Here is a 22,860-nt window from a genome sequence, read left to right as displayed (position 1 = left end):
CCGTCTGTAGAGGCTGATGGTAGGCGAGGGATTCCTGGAAATCAACCTTCTGTTGAGGGTGAAAGTAGGCGAGGGACTCATGGAGATCGTTCTTCTGTAGAGGGTGAAGGTAGGTGAGGGACTCCTGCGTCTTCTCGCCGCCGTTCATAGCCGTGGAGGGGAAGTCGTGGCGGGGGAAATGCGTGGTCATGGTCAGATATTCCCGATGGGTTGTGAATTATAAATGGCTCCTAGAGAGAGAGGTTTGTTGTTGGGTCTCCAAAAACTCAATCCTGTTGCACAGACACTCTCCCCGCTGCTCTTTCTCTCTCTGTGTGACACCCTCCCTCCCATTCTCCTGACAATTAATGGGCTTCAGTGACCGAGGCACATGTCACTCGCTGCATGAATAATCGATGTCGCCCCCGGATTCAGACACAGCCACGAGCGAGTCAGCGTCAGCACGAGGACTCCTGGGCAGGCAGCTTTCATTCAAACATGCACATTGCACTTGGATTAGGACTACTGTTGATGTTTTTGGTTGTTTTTTGTACTGATTCAGATTTTATGTAAAGCGTCTTTGAGCACTAGGAAAAGCGATATAAAAATCCAATGTATTATTATTATTATTATTATTATTATTATTATTCAGCTGTTCTCTGCAGCAGCTTCCAGACTCTACTGGAGATAAAAAAACAAACTCTCCCAGAGTGGAAAACCAGTAAACCAAACATCACGAGAAACTGAATGTGGAAGACAAGCAGAGTTTCTTTTACAGCCTCAAAATAAAACTCCGTGTTGGTTCCCTGCACCGTTACGAACAAAACTATAATCCCAGATAAATATTATTCATGGGATTAATTGAAAATTGCTCTTCTTTCCAAATTCTGCAACAGGTTTGCGAATGTTCAAAATAGGTCTGCACAGTATTAGAAAGAAACTGACATTACTACGAAACATTTTCTGCAACATAAAAAACAAAGGACAGGAATATTAAACCTACATTTTGTCAAATGCTCGAATCTGGTCTAATTTAAGACAACAATTAGGAGTTTTGATTAAGAGGACAGACAATGTTGTGCTTGCAATAAGAGGACAGTTTGACAGAGACACTTTTACAAAAGATAAAGAATCCATACGAGACGTACAGTAGCTTAGAAATTAATAAAGTCATATCAGGCATTCAATTTGATGAATATACGGTTTTTCCTGTATTTGTTAAAACCACATTAAGTGGAAAATTGACCTTTTTACATTTAGAGAAAGAAGTAGGAGCTCAATTAGAAACCGTCCGTTATTGAACTGTAATATATCCTGCATAGCACTTGCTTTTGGTCAAACTTTAATAAAGTTAAATGATTGCATAAGACATGTTTTTTCTCTACTGGCTCCCGGTCAAGTCCCCTCAGTACCTCACAGATCTCCTCCACCCATACACCCCGTCCCGCACCCTTCGATCCTCAGACTCCGGCCTGCTCTCCATTCCCGATTCACGCCTCCGCACCTTCGGGGGCCGTGCCTTCAGTGTCGCTGCCCCCCCCACCCCACTCTCTGGAACACCCTCCCTGCTGAAATCTGTAACGCCCCTTCTCTGAACATCTTCAACCCTGAAAACTCATCTGTTCAACAAAGCCTTCTAACAATAACTCACTCTCCCCCCCCTGCAATGTCACACTTCAATTTCTGCCCCCTGTTTTATGTCTTGTATATGTTCATTGTTAAGCGACCTTGGGTTGATGAAAGGCGCTATATAAATTAAAGTTATTATTATCTAGTAATTCTGTTAAATACTGATGTTAGCTTAAAAATCTGACTTCTGGTTGAGCTTAATAGAAATACACTAATTTGAGTACAAACAAAGGTAGACTTTTGGAGACAGTTGGAGGTATAGTTGCTGCCTTAACGTAGGGTAAATGATGAATGGGAAAACAGTTTAGACAAACAAACAAATTCTCCAGAAAATCCCCAAAACAGGAGCTGCACTGTTCAGTCGCACAGAGAGACGATATTTCTCCAACCAGCAACCTCATCTGCAAATACAACCAATAACAATCAGCCCGCCGCCTCATGTCCCTGAACACATCGTCCCAATGGGAGATGAACCACAGCACATATATTCAATGTACTGCTGTAAATATCCATATGTGCATCGTTCTTCATGTATTTCACTGTCAATAGAGACGATGAAGTAGGTTAGTGTGACGGAGTTCAGCCCCGAAGGCTCCAATCTGAATCGAGCCGGAGCGTTAAATCTGGAAACTGACCCACATGATTCAGGAACTGAAACGCAGCATTTAGAGAGCCAATCAATACCATAATACAGGACGTAACAGTATTATGTAAGGGATAATGTGCGGCATTAATGACGCCTCGCTGCAAGTTATCTCGCTTATTACACGGCCACACAATAAATAAACTCGACTCCCAATATTAACTAAAAGGGATTTTAACGATTTAGAAATGATCGCAAACTGCTTCCGCTAAGAAACAGTCGGTTCAACTGTCCGTTACTTCCTGTCTGTCTTCTGCTGCTGCTGTTCCCTTTAGTGTTTACTTCCTGTCTGTCTTCTTCTGCTGCTCCCTTTAGTGTTTACTTCCTGTCTGTCTTCTTCTTCTGCTGTTCCCTTTAGTGTTTACTTCCTGTCTGTCTTCTTCTGCTGTTCCCTTTAGTGTTTACTTCCTGTCTGTCTTCTTCTGATGTTCCCTTTAGTGTTTACTTCCTGTCTGTCTTCTTCTGCCGTTCCCTTTAGTGTTTACTTCCTGTCTGTCTTCTTCTGCCGTTCCCTTTAGTGTTTACTTCCTGTCTGTCTTCTTCTGCCGTTCCCTTTAGTGTTTACTTCCTGTCTGTCTTCTTCTGCTGTTCCCTTTAGTGTTTACTTCCTGTCTGTCTTCTTCTGCTGCTGTTCCCTTTAGTGTTTACTTCCTGTCTGTCTTCTTCTTCTGCTGCTGTTCCCTTTAGTGTTTACTTCCTGTCTGTCTTCTTCTGCCGTTCCCTTTAGTGTTTACTTCCTGTCTGTCTTCTTCTTCTGCTGTTGTTCCCTTTAGTGTTTGTGGTCATGTTATGCTTAGCATTGGTGCATTAACAACCTCTGAATTGACCAATCAGAATAGAGTATTCAACTATTCATCTCAATGTGAATGTAAAGCTTGAAGTGGCTTCAGGGAAACATCTATAAGTTATATTACTACTGAACAAAACATTGCACTCATCACTTGGTGGCAAAAATTTAACAAAATATAAGGAATCGGTAAAGAGATGATAAACTAATAAACTGTAAATGATAGGATCAGTGAATAAAATATATAATACAAAACTAAATTAACAATGACAATTAGGAATCAGGATATCTGATGAGGTACACAACATCAAATATGACCAATTACCTCTACGGCTAGATGTTACGAATAGAATTATTAATGTAATATATATAAAAAAAAAGAAAAGGCCAACTCATTGCTCGCTGATGAACAGATGCAGTGTTTCAGCTCCAAACACACTCACGGAATACATCTTAAAATGGGTTGCTGTCAATCTACAGCTCCACCTACGGGCCGCACAGAACAGCACACCCATTAATACAAAAACATGTTACACTTATGGACTGGCTATGGATGGCTTTAAAGAGTCCTCTCCTGTTGATGTTCAGGTGTATATCAGTATGTAGTGTCTCTACTTTAAAGAGTCCTCTCCTGCTGATGTTCAGGTGTATATCAGTATGTAGTGTCTCTACTTTAAAGAGTCCTCTCCTGCTGATGTTCAGGTGTATATCAGTATGTAGTGTCTCTACTTTAAAGAGTCCTCTCCTGCTGATGTTCAGGTGTATATCAGTATGTATGTGTCTCTACTTTAAAGAGTCCTCTCCTGCTGATGTTCAGGTGTATATCAGTATGTAGTGTCCTCTACTTTAAAGAGTCCTCTCCTGCTGATGTTCAGGGTGTATATCAGTATGTAGTGTCTCTACTTTAAAGAGTCCTCTCCTGCTGATGTTCAGGTGTATATCAGTATGTAGTGTCTCTACTTAAAAGAGTCCTCTCCTGCTGATGTTCAGGTGTATATCAGTATGTAGTGTCTCTACTTTAAAGAGTCCTCTCCTGCTTATGTTCAGGTGTATATCAGTATGCAGTGTCTCTACTTAAAGAGTCCTCTCCTGCTGATGTTCAGGTGTATATCAGTATGTTAGTGTCTCTACTTTAAAAGAGTCCTCTCCTGCTGATGTTCAGGGTATATCAGTATGTAGTGTCTCTACTTTAAAGAGTTCTCTCCTGCTGATGTTCAGGTGTATATCAGTATGTAGTGTCTCTACTTTAAAGAGTCCTCTCCTGCTGATGTTCAGGTGTATATCAGTATGTAGTGTCTCTACTTTAAAGAGTCCTCTCCTGCTGATGTTCAGATGTATATCAGTATGTAGTGTCTCTACTTTAAAGAGTCCTCTCCTGCTGATGTTCAGGTGTATATCAGTATGTAGTGTCTCTACTTTAAAGAGTCCTCTCCTGCTGATGTTCAGGTGTATCAGTGTTACATAGTGAAGTCACCATGTTCCTGAAGTAAACAAAGGAGTCCACTGGAGACGTGATATAGTGTGGATGTATTTATTTATAGTCTGTACATGTGTTTTAACTTAGTGTGTGTATTCAAATATGTGTGTATGGATGTATTTTTCACGTGTGTGTGTGTGTGTGTGTGTGTCAGCACTGCGTGTCAGGAGCCGGGAGGTTGCTAGGCAACGCCGGGTAAGGCATGTGCTGCTGCAGAGCTGCTCACATCTGATGCTGCAGGTGAACGTCTCCACGCCGGGAAAACAGAGGGAAAACACACACACACACCAACACAATGCAGCCTTATCAACAAATCACCGCTACAAAAAACCCCTGTCCTCTCCACGCTGCGTCTCCTTTTGTCGGTAAAAACACATTTTTTTAGGAGATCTGCGGGGAGGATCCAGATGTGCACGAATCCTGAGCCCCAACATGACGCACACACACACACACGTTGAAATACATGCACACACACGTTGAAATACATGCACACACACATGTTTCAATACATGCACGCTGACAAAAAGTTGCACACACACCTGTAGCATACATAAACACACACATGTTGAAACACATGCACACACACACACACATTAGCACACGGTGATCACAGGTTGTAGCAAATGACTCACGGTGCAGCGCCTCCTCCTTCACCTTCTCACATTTATGGATGAGGAGGTGATGGGGGAGGAAGAGGAGGAGGAAGAAGAGGAGGAAGAGGACCTACCAGGAGGCGCCGGTGCAGACTCTTGGTTCTCCTCAGGGAACCCATGATGCGGCGGCCCATTTTCTTAGCATACCAGACGGAGCTGAGCATGTTTCTGAGGAGGAGGAGGAGGAGGAGGCAGAGGAGGTGATGTCGCCTCCTCTGCTGCAGGCTCGGCGTTGGAGGAGGAAGAGGGAGGGGGGGTTCACTCGCCCCCCCACCTCCTCACAAACTGCAGGAGCGACCGGAGCGTCTGTGTTTCCTCCTGCTGTCGGTGAGCAGGAGTCAGAGTCCAGAGAGGAGTGTGTGTGTGTGTGTCTGTGTGTGTGTGTGTGTGTGTGTGTGTGTGTGTGTATGTGTGTGTGTGTATGTGTGTGTCTGTGTGTGTGTCTGTGTGTGTGTGTGTCTGTGTGTGTGTATGTGTGTGTGTCTGTGTGTGTGTGTGTGTCTGTGTGTGTGTGTGTGGTGTGTGTGTCTGTGTGTGTCTGTGTGTGCGTGTGTGTGTGTGTGTGTGTGTTTAAAGAGTCCTCTGATCTCTCGTCTAGCTGCAGTCTGGAAACCTCCTTCCTCCTCACCTCATGTTTCTCCTTTTCCTCCTCTGCTTATTCATCGTCTTCCTCCTCGTCTTCCTCCTCCTCAAACGTTGGCTGATTTCTCCCCCGTCTCCTCTTTCCGTCAGAAAAACTAAACTTCATATTTTTTTACAAAAAGTGAAACCAAATAAAGTCTGTGGCAAAATGGAGATTCATCGCGGAGTGTAACGGACAGCGATGTAATATCCGATGTATGCTCCTGTGGGAATTGTCCACGGTATTGATGAGCTACATGTCGGATATATGTCACATGTAACGTCAAGTGCTAAAATAAATACCATGAATTGTTAACGCTGTATTGAGGTTTATATCATCTGCATAACGATGGACATTTCTTCCTGGAGATTATATCCTATGAAAATGGAAGAGTGGTGGCCCCAGTAAAGAGCTCTGTGGTTCTCCATGTGTTTGGTTTTTGAGATGAAACACAAATCTTAGTATTCTCTTTTTTTCTTACATCTGAACTTTCTATTCTGACTTTTTGGGGGAAATCTAATAATTCTGAAATGTTGCTGACATTTTTATAATTCAGAACATTTTAAAATGACTTTAAAAAAAAAAAATCCAAATTATGAATTCTTCCCGAAAATGTCAACATTTAGAATTTTTTCTGAAAATCTCTAAAATGTTGACTATTTTCTAAAAATCTCACTCAGCTAACCAATCAGAGCAGACTGGGCTCTGGTTTCAGACAGATGGTGAAAAGAGGTGCTGCAGCACAGGCATTATGAGAACAAAACAGAGATTTTTGAACATTAAAGCATGGAGACATGTCCCAGTAGAGACACTACATGGAGACATGTCCCAGTAGAGACATGTCCCAGTAGAGACACTACATGGAGACATGTCCCAGTAGAGACACTACATGGAGACATGTCCCAGTAGAGACACTACATGGAGACATGTCCCAGTAGAGACACTACATGGAGACATGTCCCAGTAGAGACACTACATGGAGACATGTCCCAGTAGAGACACTACATGGAGACATGTCCCAGTAGAGACACTACATGGAGACATGTCCCAGTAGAGACACTACATGGAGACATGTCCCAGGAGAGACACTACATGGAGACATGTCCCAGTAGAGACACTACATGGAGACATGTCCCAGGAGAGACACTACATGGAGACATGTCCCAGTAGAGACACTACATGGAGACATGTCCCAGTAGAGACACTACATGGAGACATGTCCCAGTAGAGACACTACATAGAGACATGTCCCAGTAGAGACACTACATAGAGACATGTCCCAGTAGAGACACTACATGGAGACATGTCCCAGTAGAGACACTACATGGAGACATGTCCCAGTAGAGACACTACATGGAGACATGTCCCAGTAGAGACACTACATAGAGACATGTCCCAGTAGAGACACTACATGGTATAATATCAACCTGAACATGTGCAAAATGTGGCCCCTGAGAGTATGATAAAAGAGGGGGAACATTGGGTCTGTTAACTGCCCTGTGAAAACATGTAATTGTATACCCTTTATTAGGATCATATGGTACCCAGTCATTTTCTAGAATTACAACAGTCTTGTTAATGTTGTGGATCCATCTACTAGTTGGAATCTATTTATAGCCATTTTTTGTGTCTTTAAATGTATGTATCTATTTCTTCCTCGGCCTGGAAAAAGCTTCCTCAGATATTCCATGATGTCCCTGATATTCCAGGCACGACTGGCACCCTGTGGGCTATAAATAGAGTCGCTCTGTCCTCCCAGAATGCTTTGCTGCAGCCGGGGATACAGTGCGGCAGAGATGAGGCGACGGAGCATTAGTGACGAGTCATTTCACGACCTCTGTCTCGTGATGAAGACTCAGAGCGGCTGGGAATCTGTTTGTGTTAGGAGGCCATTTACAGGAAGCCGCCTCCTCCTCCTCCTCCTCCTCCTCCTCCTCCTCCTCCTCCTCCTCCTCCTCCTCCTCCTCCTCCTCCTCCTCCTCCTCCTCCTCCTCCTCCTCCTCCGCCACCGAGGAACGCGAGCGAGAGGCGGAGGAAGAAAGACGGAAGAAATAACAAAGAAGAAGAGAGCCTTCAGAGCCTTTTCAGGGATCCATTCAGAGCGTTATCGAGGAGGAGGAGGAGGAGGAAGAGGAGGAGGAGGAGGAGGAGGAGGAGGAGGAGAGATAACTGACGTCAAACTGGAGACTTCAAACGTTGAGGAAACAATGAGGAGCAGGAAGTGGAGATCTCAAGAAGTCCACCGAACGCTCGAATACTGGACTCCACGGTCTTCCCTTTGCTCCTTCACGATTCTACCTCCCTTCATTCACTTCCACTGCGTTGGTCCGGCAGCTTTCTGGTTACTTTATGTTTCACTGTGGCTTTTCCAATATCAAAGCACTCAATAAAAAGCCAGAAAATCACCAAACTTCCTCTCAATGCGTCGAAAGTAGCTGAGACATTTCAGTCTGAATCGAAGCAGTGAACCAGAAACACATTGGAAACCCGACACGTATAAAAAACACAAAGCTTGGACATTTACTCAAATCCTTTACTCCATGCACTCTGGTTCTTCGTTTGCATGCTTCTACCTCCTTTCATTCAGTCCACTACCTTGATCTGACAGCTTAAGCTACCGTGCACATTACAATGTTTGCATGTTAACCCATGAAAAGGTCCTGAAGCTGATATATATATATATATCTTTAGTTCTGCAGGTATCTGACACATTGATATGTTGTCCTGATTGTTTTTTCCTTGTACGATGTGAGGGTCTAAGGACAGAGGGTCTAAGGACAGAGGGTCTAAGGACAGAGGGTCTAAGGACAGAGGGTGTTGTTTTTCTCATACTGATATTCTGAACAAACTGTGCATTAGCTGTAAAGTGTCTTTACTGTAGGGTATTTTTATTATATGTACAGCACTTTGGCTCGACCAAAAATCATTTAAAAATGTGCTATATAAATAAAACTTGATTTGATTTGATTTGATTTGAAAGCACTAATTAAAAAGTCAGAAAATCACCAAACTTCATCTCAAACCGTCCAAAAGTAGTTGAGATATTTCAGTCCGAATCGAAGCGGTGCACAGAAACACATTGGAGTCCCGACAAAAAACACAAAGCTTGGACATTTACTCAAATCCTGTACTCCATGTACTCTGGTTCACTTTGACACACCAGGGTGTATGCAGGGATCCTGAAGTCACATGTAAAACCTTTCAAGACCTTTTTTAAGACCCTTTCCATACATTTTAAGACCTCATCGCCACTTTGAGTTTTAACCGGTTACCTTGGCGACACACTTTACCTCACATTGACTATATACAGTATTGATTGTCCTTCCTCCTTATCTTCCAACCATTTGGACGCAGACTTGCATTTCCCCATAACGATGTTGTTTAACAACCGGCGTAAACGGACCTTCACGCTATCAAGCAGTGAGCGTGCGATGTCCTGTTCAGATGACGTCAAACCCAACGGGATGCCATCAATAAACTCCACAGAATCACACTACACACCTACGCAATGATTACATTCAGGCACACTGTAGAATACAACCTCTTTGGACAATTCATATACTTATTGAAAACAAGCTACAAAATGTAACACCTTGGAAAATGCCCTTTAATACTTTTTAATAGCCTTCATTTTCCTTAAATTGATTTATCAACTTTTAATACTTTTAGACCCCGCAGACCCCCTGCATGCTTCTACCTCCCTTCATTCACTTCTACTACATTTGTCTGGCAGCTTTGGTTACTTTATATTTTATTGTTGCTTTTTCAACATGGTGTCCTGATGAAAGCATTCATTACAAAGTCAGATCACCAAACCGTCAGAAAGTGATTTCAGTCTGAATGAAAGCAGTGGACAGAAACACATGGAAACAGAACGCTGTCATAATAGAACCAGGAAGAAAGCTGCAGGTTTCAACTAACGGGATTTCAATCATGTGGTCTACCCTTTAATATAAAGAGACCCATTCCCTCGACAAAACCACACATCCTGCGTCTTGTTGAAGGGAACGTTCAACATTGGGAAATAATAATAACTGGCTTTCTTACCGAAGAGAAATCAGAAGATCAAAGCCATCCTGGAGTGGGACGAGTTACTCACAACATATTTCATGCATTTAAACAAACGAGTTGAAGAAAAGCGTGTAAAAAACTGAATACAAATTATGATTAAGGAATGTTGTTTTCATTTATCTAAAGCAGCAGTTCCCAACCTTTCTCAACTCAGGGCCCACTTAAGAATCAAAAAAATGTTCACGGCCCACATTCAACCATCAACAATACGGAGGCTAAATAAAGTTCTGATTGGTCAATTCAGAACATGTGACACGTTGTAAATCCAGTAGAACAGACCGTTGCTAAGGACTGTAATGACCGTTGCTAAGGACTGTAATGACCGTTGCTAAGGACTGTAATGACCGTTGCTAAGGACTGCTAAGGACTGTAATGACCGTTGCTAAGGAGGATCAAGAGGTTAAAATAAAAAAAAATCTTAATAATGAAATGTTTCCACACAAATCATAATGTTTTGCAAATTATTTGGCGGCCCACTTGCAATGCCTTCGCGGACCACTAGAGGGCCACGGCCCACAGGTTGGGAACCGCTGATCTAAAGTGTATAGAAAATATTTAAAAACAAAAAAATAAATAAATACAACATAAACCAATGTTAACCAATAGCAAATAGCATTAGACCTACAGTCATGTGACCTTGGGCAAGACACTTCCCCCGAACATTTTGACATTTTGACTTCAGACTTTTTCTCAACATTTCAAAATTTCTCACTTTTTTCATGAAAATCTCAAAATAGTAATAAATTAAGGAAAGTGGTACCATTGTAAAAATATTAACATAAATATATATTTTCTTTTATTAACAATTATATTTAAAAACGGAATACATTTGAATCAACTTCTCTGTGTTTTACCTTTTCTTTTTGTTGTTGTTGTGAATTCTAACTTTTATTTGAACGTTTTATTTTTATACATTCTGTGTATTTCCCTTTTTTCTGAAAATCACCCTTTTTTCTGAACATTTCTAAATGTTTCCGAAAATCTTAGAATTTGACATTTTCGGAAAATTTCAATTTTCTGACTTTTCCGCGAGCGCCCCCTAGTGGTCCGTGAGCGCCCCCTAGTGGTCCGTGAGAATATTGGTAAAATTTCACATTTTAAATAAATAAATAAATGTAAGTTTTCTGCACTCTCGCAGGAATATCTCCTTAATGTATCGATTGCATGATACAGCCCACCGCAACACCTTCATCACACATGTTGCCACTTGTTTGTACAATTCTCAGGCGATTTGTAATCTGTTCTAGAAAAACGATGTGTTTTGGGATATTTGTGGAGTTAGGTGGTCCGCGAGTGTTTCTTTATTGGTATGAAAACGTTTGAGAAGCACTGCCCTACAGGGATACATTCATATTTATCTTATCTTTTAAATAGGTTTCTTAGAAAATACACTTTCGTAAATATTGATTATCTGAATGTGAATAAATGAATATATTGATACGTATATATAACTGTTTTGCCTATTTTAATGTTTTTGTATTTACCTCTAATTAATGTGCATCGTCTTCTATGCTGCTGTGACAGATTCATAAAGTATATCTTATTATTTTAAACGGCCGTAGCCAGGTGAGTGAAGGAGGTGTTGGGGTGGGTGGGTGGGGGGGGGTTACCTGGATGGAGGGGTAGGGGTTGGAGGAGCAGGAGGGGAGGGGGCTGTCCTCTCCGGGGCTACAGAGGGAGGAGGAGGAGGGGGAGGGGAGATCCTGGAGGAACGCTGAGGAACCGTCAAAGATGGACTCCAGAGCCACTTCCTACGGGACAAAAGGAGCAGGACGGAGTCTCGCGAGGGTCAAAACACAGAGAGAGAGAGAGGCAAAGGTGGGGAGAGACGGAGGGGGGAGAGACAGAGGGGGAGGAGGTGAGGAGAGACAGAGGGGGAGGAGGTGAGGAGAGACAGAGGGGACAGACAGGTGAGGTGAGACAGGTGAGGAGAGACAGAGGGGACAGACAGGTGAGGTGAGACAGGTGAGGAGAGACAGAGGGGGAGGAGGTGAGGAGAGACAGAGGGGGAGGAGGTGAGGAGAGACAGAGGGGGGAGGAGGGTGAGGAGAGACAGAGGGGACAGACAGGTGAGGTGAGACAGGTGAGGAGAGACAGAGGGGACAGACAGGTGAGGTGAGACAGGTGAGGAGAGACAGAGGGGGAGGAGGTGAGGAGAGACAGAGGGGGAGGAGGTGAGGAGAGACAGAGGGGGAGGAGGTGAGGAGAGACAGAGGGGACAGACAGGTGAGGTGAGACAGGTGAGGAGAGACAGAGGGGAGGGAGGTGAGGAGAGACAGAGGGGGAGGAGGTGAGGAGAGACAGGTGAGGTGAGACAGGTGAGGAGAGACAGAGGGGACAGACAGGTGAGGTGAGACAGGTGAGGAGAGACAGAGGGGGAGGAGGTGAGGAGAGACAGAGGGGGAGGAGGTGAGGAGAGACAGAGGGGACAGACAGGTGAGGTGAGACAGGTGAGGAGAGACAGAGGGGGAGGAGGTGAGGAGAGACAGAGGGGACAGACAGGTGAGGTGAGACAGGTGAGGAGAGACAGAGGGGAGAGACAGGTGAGGAGAGACAGGTGAGGTGAGACAGGTGAGGAGAGACAGAGGGGTGAGACAGGTGAGGAGAGACAGAGGGGAGAGACAGGTGAGGAGAGACAGGTGAGGTGAGACAGGTGATGAAGAGGGAGGTTCTGAAAACATGTTCTAAAAATAGATTCTGTTTCTAAAACCATGAACGATTGGATCTGAGTTCGATGTTACTCAAAGGAGACGCAGCAACGTTTATGGAGGAATGAGTCCTAAACCGCTGGGATGAGTCAGCATTTCCTCACTTCCTGTCCCCTGCTCTGGAGGTCAATGGAGTGACACAATTACTTTTATCATTTTCTAATCATAAATCTAATTGATAGATTTATGATCGATAGATTTATGATTAGAAAATGATAAAAGTAGGGTAGACATGTAGAGATTATCCGAGTGAACAAAACGTGACCCGTCTCTTAAACGTGTCTCAGCCACAGACCTGAGCTCCAGATATTTCCATAAACCCTATGGAGACATCTCACTGCTTGTGTCGAAGGAACTGGAAGAAGCTTCCTTCCGGGTTTCAGGACGCGTCACTGCACGTCATTATAGTGTGCTCTGATATCAAACACATTATCCTCTCATATCATCACCATACCAGCTGTGAGTTCATGTTGAACATATATATATATATTATAATATATACTATAATAATGTTACCAGCTTGTTTATTTATTCAAAAAGTAAGTAAAGTAAGTTTCCCTGAACGATCTGGGTTGTTTCCACAGGAGAGATCCTCCTGAACAACTAGCCTTTAAATCAAGAGGATATTTTTGTAAAGTTTCTTTTATATATCTGAATACATTATGACTTTGCAATGAGGACATCCTTAAGTTTCTGATCAACGTGTTGCCTGGAAAGTGTTTTAATGAACACACACAGACAGATAAAGAGGAAACAGGAAAGATGCAAAAGATGTGAGAAAATGCTAAATATATAAAAACGTTAAAATGATTCCAGCCTTTTTTTGACATTTCTGATTAAACAGTAAATATATTCTTCTTTGTTGACAAGACAATGTTTTACAGTGGGTTTAAAACGATTTAAAGTTAGTTCAACACATGCTATGTATGTTTTGAAACCATGTTAATAGATAAAGATCAATCATCAGAAGAGCTGCTCTTTGTTGTAAATTAATCATTTGCTTTACTTTCTGACTAAAATCAATATTTCGCTGACAAATAACATCATTCAATATTTGTATTATATTTAAACGTCTTAAAAAGTCCATTAAAAATAATGTTTCTGATTAAATGTGAAGCTGTGAATGAGACATTAGACCTAATGAATCACTTCAATAGAAAAGTGTACGAATAAAGCAGCAAATATTATATTATCTTGATCCCAGCTTTTCAAAAAAAGGACTTTAAATATTTACACGTTTATTTCACTAACTTATTAATTTGACAGTGAACATTACAATATGTTGGGATGAGTCCACTTGTTGGTAAATAATGTTAAACGTCAAGCTGTAAATGAACACGAAGACAGGGATCGATGGAAACTGATTATAATAATGACATATGTTTCGCCGTACCTTCATCGGGGAGATGTGAGCGTGCGTTACGTATCCGTGGACGTTCTCGATCAGCGACAGGTTCCTCTCCTCCACCTGAACGAGCTCCGGACCCTCCTCCGTCAGCTGGGGGGAGTCCTGAGGGGACGAGTCCTCATCCTGCTGCCGGTACTTCTGCAGGAGGGAACAGGATGTTACAAATACATGCTAACAATAAAAAGTGACCGTCAGGAGGAACGAGAAAACACCGTCAGGAGGAACGAGAAAACACCGTCAGGAGGAACGAGAAAACACCGTCAGGAGGAACGAGAGAACAGCGTCAGGAGGAACGAGAAAACAGCGTCAGGAGGAACGAGAAAACACCGTCAGGAGGAACGAGAAAACACCGTCAGGAGGAACGAGAAAACACCGTCAGGAGGAACGAGAAAACACCGTCAGGAGGAACGAGAAAACACCGTCAGGAGGAACGAGAAAACACCGTCAGGAGGAATGATCACAAAACACCGTCAGAGAGCCGCCGGGTTCAGGGGAACACCTTCGATTATTCATCCTCTTTACGCTCTGAAAACTAGGTTATAGCCATAAATATGATGATGGATGATCAGAAATCATTTCAAAGTGACACAGACATATTGGATGAACCTTCAGCTGCGTTTTTATCGTTTTGATGCCATTGATCACAACTTTTGATCAGAAACAGCAAAAGGTTAGACAATTTGTCCGTGTTTGCTCCGTACAGCTACGTGGTGGGTTGTCTGGGTTTTGATCGCTCAGTGATGATACTTATATTTCTAGAATCTGTGGAATCTCAGCTTTAATCGGATATCTTGTTTGTGCAGATCCGATAAGTAATAAAGTATTTCTACCGTGAGTTGCGTTAGCATTTTTTCGCTCAGGGCTAATTCAGAGGCTTGGCGTGAGGGTTGTGTTTTGTTTATCTAAAAATTGTTCATATTGTCTGAAAGCTGAGTTTCTTCCCGTTAAGTGGGTATGACACATTCATAGTTTGTTGAATGTTAAGAAGCCCTCAGACGCTGTTTCTTGCAGATGTTGCGTTTTTGCCGACGGGTTTTTTATTGAAAACCAAAATAAGAGACAGTTCTCAATTTTTGAATAAAAAAGTTTAATTAAGAAAATATGAGGATTTAAAGTATAACTGCAATAAAATGATATTTATGAAATTATTCATAATTTCCAAGTTAAAAAGGAGCAATTAGATAAAAATATGTAATTAAACAAACAAGTTATAATTAAGGTTTGCAAAAACAACATAACAAGTTCAAATGTAAAAAGGAGTACAAATTTGAATTAAATAAATAAAATCATGTAAAATGGGGAGATGTCAGAAACACATTTTAAACAAAACATTTGTATAATTCCTGGACATGTGAAGTGTAAATCAGTCGTATTTGGTTAAATTACCGTTTCCGTCCAAAAAATAATAAATAAATAACATATTCCCTGAAATCTGTCTTTATGAAATCTTAGCATCCAATAAGCCGATCACCGCTCAATACACAGCTGCTGTTTTTAACCGATGTTCCCGAGTACAGAAACACAAACGGTCAGTGAACGTCTCATGAGGCGACAGATGGACGAGCATCAGGAGGCAAGAGGACTACAGAGACTCACAGGAAGAACTACAAAGACTCAGAGGAAGAACTACAAAGACTCAGAGGAAGAACTACAAAGACTCACAGGAAGAACTACAAAGACTCACAGGAAGAACTACAAAGACTCACAGGAAGAACTACAAAGACTCACAGGAAGAACTACAGAGACTCAGAAGAACTACAAAGACTCAGATGAACTACAGAGACTCAGAGGAAGAACTACAAAGACTCAGATGAACTACAAAGACTCAGAAGAACTACAAAGACTCAGATGAAGAACTACAAAGACTCAGAAGAACTACAAAGACTCAGATGAAGAACTACAAAGACTCAGATGAAGAACTACAAAGACTCAGAAGAACTACAAAGACTCAGATGAAGAACTACAAAGACTCACATGAAGAACTACAGAGACTCACATGAAGAACTACAAAGACTCAGATGAAGAACTACAGAGACTCAGATGAAGAACTACAAAAACTCACAGGAAGAACTACAAATACCAGGAAGTGAGAGCGAGACCAGGAAGTGACAAACAGACCAGTTTACAGGCGCCAGAACAAAACGTCATGATGTCACAGTGTAACAGTCATCATATACAATAACTGTTCTGTAATTTCTACTTCTTCTCATTTCACTATCGCCTTCACTTGAGTAAAAACACTTAAAACAGTCAAACGGAAATTATTTCAAAATAAAAGCTCAAAGGTTTCTGAGACAATCATTTCAAGAGTTACAGCTTAAAGTAAAATACCGAATAAATTGATATTTTGAAAACCTTGCAGAGTACAGCGATACTTCACCACCGAAGAAAAGATAACTGCATTTAGAAAAGCGGGGAAATTAACGTTATTTAAGTGTGTAGACGTAGGCAAAAAACCTGATGATTTGAGGGAGGTAACTAAGTTCAAATGCACTCTAAGTCGCATTCACACCTAATAGTCCGTTTTCAGGTGCGCACCAGACCACAGTTTGTTGCATTGTTTCATTTGTCAGAAGGTTCGGTTTGCGTTCACACGGGCAAAACTCAAACGGACTATAAACTTTAAACACAAGTCATGTGCTCGGAAATGCTGTTCAACCATTGGTCAGACATTAAGGGGGTAAAAAACGCAAATCCCGGCAATTTCTACCGGAGCTTTGGAGCATCGCAGGTTATTTTTCATGCTGCTGTTGGAGAGCATATCATCACCAGACTCTAGCGGACGGCTCATATTTATTATAAAATCAGACGACGTGCGTTAAGAAACATTATAACACATAATGAGAGACGTTCTGCAGTAAGGAGGGGGGTTTCACCGACGACAGGTGGCTCTGACTTTTATGTAGTTGACGGAGCATTTTTACTTTACACGACACTGTTCAACACTTCATTCTGCTTCACTATTTAACTAAAGATTTTGAAGACATCCGCGTTCTTGTGACTCGTAAATACTACGCTTCCTATGTTTTGGTGCGGACTGCGTTCACACCAGAGATGAACCGCTCCAGAGTTCACTAGCAAGCGGTCCGAGACCACCTCTTTTAGGACCAGAGTCCGGTTGTTTAGTTCACTTCAGAGGTCTCGGACTGCGTTCACACCGACCCAAACGAACCGCACCACGCGGCTTAACGCACCAGGGTTCGATTCAACCGGACTAAACAAGGCTGGTGTGCATGCGACCTCATATTCCACTATTATTCACATAATGACATTATACAGAAATTGGGTCGTTACATTTTTTGCAAATTCAGAATTAGGCTTTATTCTGAATTTAGTTGTACACTACCGTACTGTATGTAATGTAATATACATATTTTTACAAATGTATTGTCTTGTATGTATTGATGTACATATATGCACCTTTAATTTAAAAAAATGTTTTAACTTAATATTTGTTTATTTTTTACTTCACATTAACATACCTTTTGTTATTATTGTAGTACAATGTTGATGTAATGTTTGCTTCTTAAGGAATAATATATATTCCTATTTTATATTATTTTATTAGATACATTTGATTTATTTATTTAAAAAAATATGTTTCATTCATTCTTTTACAAATGTATTTTGTTATTAATTTCTCAAGTAAAAATGTATATTTAAATTGTTTTAAATATTCATTGAATGTATTTTTTTTTTTGGTAGGCCAATATTATCCATGTTTGACATTAACATACCATTTTGTTATTATGGTACAAGGTGGACCTTTTATTTTGTATTTCTTAAGGAATAATCCTATTTTATTTGATTAGATTAATAATTTTTTTTTTTACCTTTAATTATTTTACATATTTATATTTATTATATTATATTATTTATATTAAATTAATGTATTGATAAGCCAATATTATCCATGTTTTATTATGGGATACCTCACATTCCCAGTATGAAGTCTCATGGTTTCTCTGCCGTTAGCGACACACAGTCCTTTCAGAATAAGAGCGGGTGTCAGAGCGTCCTTCAGAATAAGGAGCTTAGATAAGAGTGGGTGTCAGAGCGTCCTTCAGAATAAGAGCTGGGTGTCAGAGCGTCCTTCAGAATAAGAGCGGGTTGTCAGAGCGTCCTTCAGAATAAGAGCGGGTGTCAGAGCGTCCTTCAGAATAAGAGCGGGTGTCAGAGCGTCCTTCAGAATAAGAGTGGGTGTCAGAGCGTCCTTCAGAATAAGAGCGGGTGTCAGAGCGTCCTTCAGAATAAGAGTGGGTGTCAGAGCGTCCTTCAGAATAAGAGCGGGTGTCAGAGCGTCCTTCAGAATAAGAGCGGGTGTCAGAGCGTCCTTCAAAGGCTCTCAGCTGCAAAAATGGAAATGTGGACGTAGGAATCAGAGAGGAGTTTCCTGTGATGATGCCGCCTCCTCCTCCTCCTCCTCCTCCTCCTCTTCTTCATCCTCCTCTTCATCCTCACTACGCCGATTCCTGCCTGCCAAAAGCTGCTATAAATAGTATCGGATGTAGCAGGATGTCGGGAGGAGGAGGAGGATGAAGAGGAGGAGGATGAAGAGGAGGAGGGGGAGGAGGAGGGTTTCTGGATGATTCAGGGACACAACCAAGCGAGGAGTAATATCTGATTCTTCATGTCGTCTATTTTTACATCTTTCTGCTTCTCTCAAACTCAATCAGTGAGGATTATCAGAGACATTGAGAGCTCGGTTCAAGCAGAGAACGGCACTACGGCACAATATCTAATATACTGATTTTACATATTTATATATTGGGGTAAATAAATATTTCTATATGATGTAGTTTTGTTTTTATTTATCTTTTTTTAATGTATTTTTTACACATTTATTGTCGCTATGGTAGTACAATGTGTGTGTGTGTGTGTGTGTGTGTGTGTGTGTGTGTGTGTGTGTGTGTGTGTGTGTGTCTGTGTGTGTGTCTGTGTGTGTGTCTGTGTGTGTGTGTGTATGTGTGTGTATGTGTTTGTGTATGTGTATGTGTATGTGTATGTGTATGTGTGTGTGTATGTGTGTGTGTCTGTGTGTGTGTCTGTGTGCGTGTGTGTGTGTGTGTGTGCGTGTGTTTGTTTACATTTCTTATGCAAATATATAAAGATATATTTAATTCCATTTAATTCAGATTGTTGTTACGGTTTGTTTTTGTATTTAATGCTGAAATGGGGCAGCTGTTATGAAACCCAGTTTTCCCCCGGGGATAAAAAACTTATTTTAGATTCTGTTATCCACGTCTCTCTTTGAATCCTCTCAAATGTTGCCTGTGTTGAAAGTGGTTCATTTAAATATGTAATAATAACATCCCGTGTTGGACAGTCAGAGTCTTCAGGTGCATTCATCTTAAACTGATGACTTTAATGAACCGACTCATTGAACCTGACTTTGTATTGAACTCGTGGGAAAGGTGTTTTCAAGGCAGATCATGGAGGGGGCTTTGATTCATAAAGGTCATTTTTAAAGAGGTCCTGTTTCTCTCCTGTATTCTATGGGTTTTAGTGCATGTCAATGGTCTGCAGACGCTAAAATCCCTGTGCATGAACCTGAATATGTCCCTTTCACATTTAAAGAAAGTGCTTTTTACGCTGCTTACATGTGGAAATATTCAGGTTAAAGGTCTCATGGCCATTTCTACTGATCATAGTTCCATAGTTGAGGTCTACTAGAATAGATGTACATTGTTCAATGTTCCAAACTCACATTGGTTTCTCAGCATCTCTGTATAGTCTGTGTATTCACTCTCTGTCCTACACGGCTTGTTGGAGCTCCTGCCCCGCCCTCCCGATTGGTCGGGACGTTGCGAGGAGCGGACAGGTTTCCGGGTCGGCGATACAGCGAGAACAAGCTAAACTCATCCTGAGCACACAAACACTCACAGCTGAAGTAAACACAATAAGTGAGGCTTGATATTGAGTAAGAGGTTTCTAACGCTGTGAGAATGGGTCTGCGGAGAGCATTTCTCCACCATCCCAACTCGTCTATTACCAGCGTTCAGGGAGCTCTATGCAAGTCAATGGGACTCCCTGTTAGTTAGCCAAGGGATCCTGGTGTGTGAGGGGCTCCAAGGATTGGTCCATTTGAGCCAATCCGGTCATTTGTTGTTGATCTGGGTGTTCACACGTCACAGAACCCAGGAAGCAAACAATGTAAAAAGAGAAATGTCCAACGAGGCGTTCTGGGGCAGCATAGACAGGTCTTCTCTGTGTTAGAGTTTTACTCGCTACAGGGTGCACTTTGAGGGTTTGTGACTCTGCAGACCGTTCACATGCAGAAGCTTCAGAACACAAGGGGACGGGTGAGAACCAGAAAAGCATGACATGGGACCTTTAATGTGTTCCTCGCTGGTTGAACTCAATCGAGCAATAAAACACATTTTAATGTTTCCAAAAACACAAAGTTTTTCTTTATTTGTTTGTGTTTTGACAAAAATGTGAATGTTAAAATGTGCTCTTTACTGGTCCTGCCCGACAGTAGAATAAATACTGTAATCATATTATATTATATATATATATATGTTTTTTACATGTTTATAAGCAGTATTTTTTACATGTTGTGAATCCCAAAGTTGCGGAACATAGTGACATCACTAGGTAACACTCGCACTGCGTTGTGATGTTTTACAAATCAAACAACAGCAAACTGTTTCATTGATAAAGTATTTGTTAGTTGCAGCCCCAAAATCAAACTTTATAAACAAACACAGTTCCGGACGTCACTACGTAACACTCGCTAAGGCTAAGGGGGCGGCACTTCTCTACGCCATCGACCAATCACAACAGAGCCTCTTTAAAAACAAGCTCCACAACAAAACTTTATAAACAAATGGCGCTCGACACACGCCCCCACCTTTGACGCATTTTAAGAATAAACTTTACCGTCAACAAAACTTTATAAACAAACACAGTTCCGGACGTCACTACGTAACACTCGTTAAGACAAAGGGGCGGGACATCTCTAAGCGATCAACCAATCACAACAGAGCCAGCCAGCAAACCACTCATCAGAGCCTTTTTAAAAACATAACTCCACCTCCGCACAAAACTTTATAAACAAACGGCGCTCGACACACGCGAGGAGTCTCTCTCTCTCCCCCACCTCCCCTCCCCCCCCCCCTTCTCCTCCTCACCCACCTTGCAGCCGAACATGAGGGAGATGGTGCTGTTGGTGCAGGCCACCTTGCAGTGGCACAGCAGGGGGGAGAAACACTCCACCTTCCTCCCGCCGGGGGACATCTTGGCCGAGAGTCGCCTGCTCCTCCGGGAGCTCCTTCGACTCCACCCTTCTCCTCCCCGCCATTCTCCCCTGCTCCTCCCCCCCCACTGCTGCTGCTGCTGCTGCTCCTCACCATCCGCCCTCATTCCTCACGTCCACCATCGCGGGGGGGGAGGAAACGACTCCCAGAGCTCTTCCTTCATTCATTCACACCACCACACACACGCCTCTTCCGCCTCTTCCTCCTCTTCCTCCCCCTTCTTCTGGAATATATTCCTCTCTCTCTCTTGACCTCCTCTCGGGCGCTCGGCTCCTCTCCTCGACCCCCGGTTGCTTTTTTTTCGCTCCCCTCTCTCCCTCTCTACGCTGACAGTGTCGAGAGCAGAGATGGGTTTCAGTGTGTGTGGGGGAGAGAGAGAGAGAGGGAGATAGAGAGAGCGAGTGATTGTGTTTGAGAGTGTGTGTCTGAGAGAGAGAGTATGTGTTAGTCTGAGAGAGAATATGTTTGTGTGTGAGATAGAGAGAGAGAGAGGGGGGGGGGGGAGAGAGAGTGTGTGTTTGAGAGAGAGAGAGAGGAGAGAGAGAGTGTGTGTGTTTGAGAGAGAGAATTACTGTTTACATTTATTTTCAAAAAACAATGGGTTTGTTGAAAATAAACATAATAATAATAAATGGGACTTGTATAGCGCTTTTCAAGAAACTCAAAGACGCTTAACATGAGAGATTTTTCACCAAAGTGAAAGTAAAAGTAAGTGCTCCCTCCATGTGTGTGTGTGTGTGTGTGTGTGTGTGTGTGTGTGTGTGTGTGTGTGTGTGTGTGTGTGTGTGTGTCTTTATTTGTATTATTATAAACAGCTTTATCCTTCACAATAAATCTCCGTTAGTTTTTCTCTTGTTCTGATTCTTCTTTAAATACATTTTTTAGTTCAAGTTAAAAACACCAAGGAACCTGTTCTTGCTTTTGTTTTGTGCTAAATGTTTATGAACTAAAGAAAACATTCCAGATGTTTATTTACGTACAGCTGTCGTAATGTACAAAACGTGTTAATGTCATTATGGTCATGATGCTAATAAAGCTATCTGGATTGAAGTGAGTGAGCGTGAGCCAATAGGAGCGCGAGTGCTCAACAGTGATGTCAGTATGTTCCGGAAGTAAACAAAGGAGGTCACGTGACCTTGTATATTTGGGTTTGGGTTAGTTTGAGTAATATATTGAATATGTTCAAACGACTGAAACACCAAACAGATCATTGCAGCATTACCCATAATCCCCTCTGTTTCAGCCCTGTTTCCAAAGTCTGTTACTTTAGATGAAAATAAGGAGCCCCTCCCCACGCCCCTCTGAGAGACATTTGGTTACAAAGAACTCAATGGAGCTCTAGGAGGAGATTCAGGTGATAAGGGGGGGGGGGGGGGGGGGGGGGCTGATTGGCTAATGGTTACACAAGACAGAACATCGTTATGACATCATCAAGTGGCCAAAATCTGATCAGCTCATTTTCAGACAGGTTTTTATAGAAATGGATAAAAAAGAGAGAGAATCTTTGTTCCTGAAACTTTCAGAGTCTCTTTAAGAACAAGTCCCTCAAATTAACATTAAAGGTAGGGTAGGTAAGTTTGAGAAACCGGCTCGAGATACACTTTTTGTTATATTCCATGGAATG

The 22,860-nt window shown here is 42.1% G+C and overlaps 1 protein-coding gene across 1 annotated transcript in view; it reads right to left on the bottom strand.

Moving 5' to 3' along the window:
- LOC117498820 (discs large homolog 1-like protein) overlaps nt 1–22,860 on the bottom strand; it is a 100,432-nt gene that overhangs the window by 37,430 nt on the left and 40,142 nt on the right. Inside the window, 2 exon segments of the mRNA XM_034150965.1 lie at nt 11,472–11,612; nt 13,963–14,115. Of these exon segments, the coding sequence (XP_034006856.1) occupies nt 11,472–11,612; nt 13,963–14,115 (294 nt within the window).

This window comes from Trematomus bernacchii, unplaced genomic scaffold (assembly GCF_902827165.1).
Source record: "Trematomus bernacchii unplaced genomic scaffold, fTreBer1.1, whole genome shotgun sequence".
NCBI lineage: Eukaryota > Metazoa > Chordata > Actinopteri > Perciformes > Nototheniidae > Trematomus > Trematomus bernacchii.
This window is presented reverse-complemented; position numbering and strand designations above follow the sequence as displayed.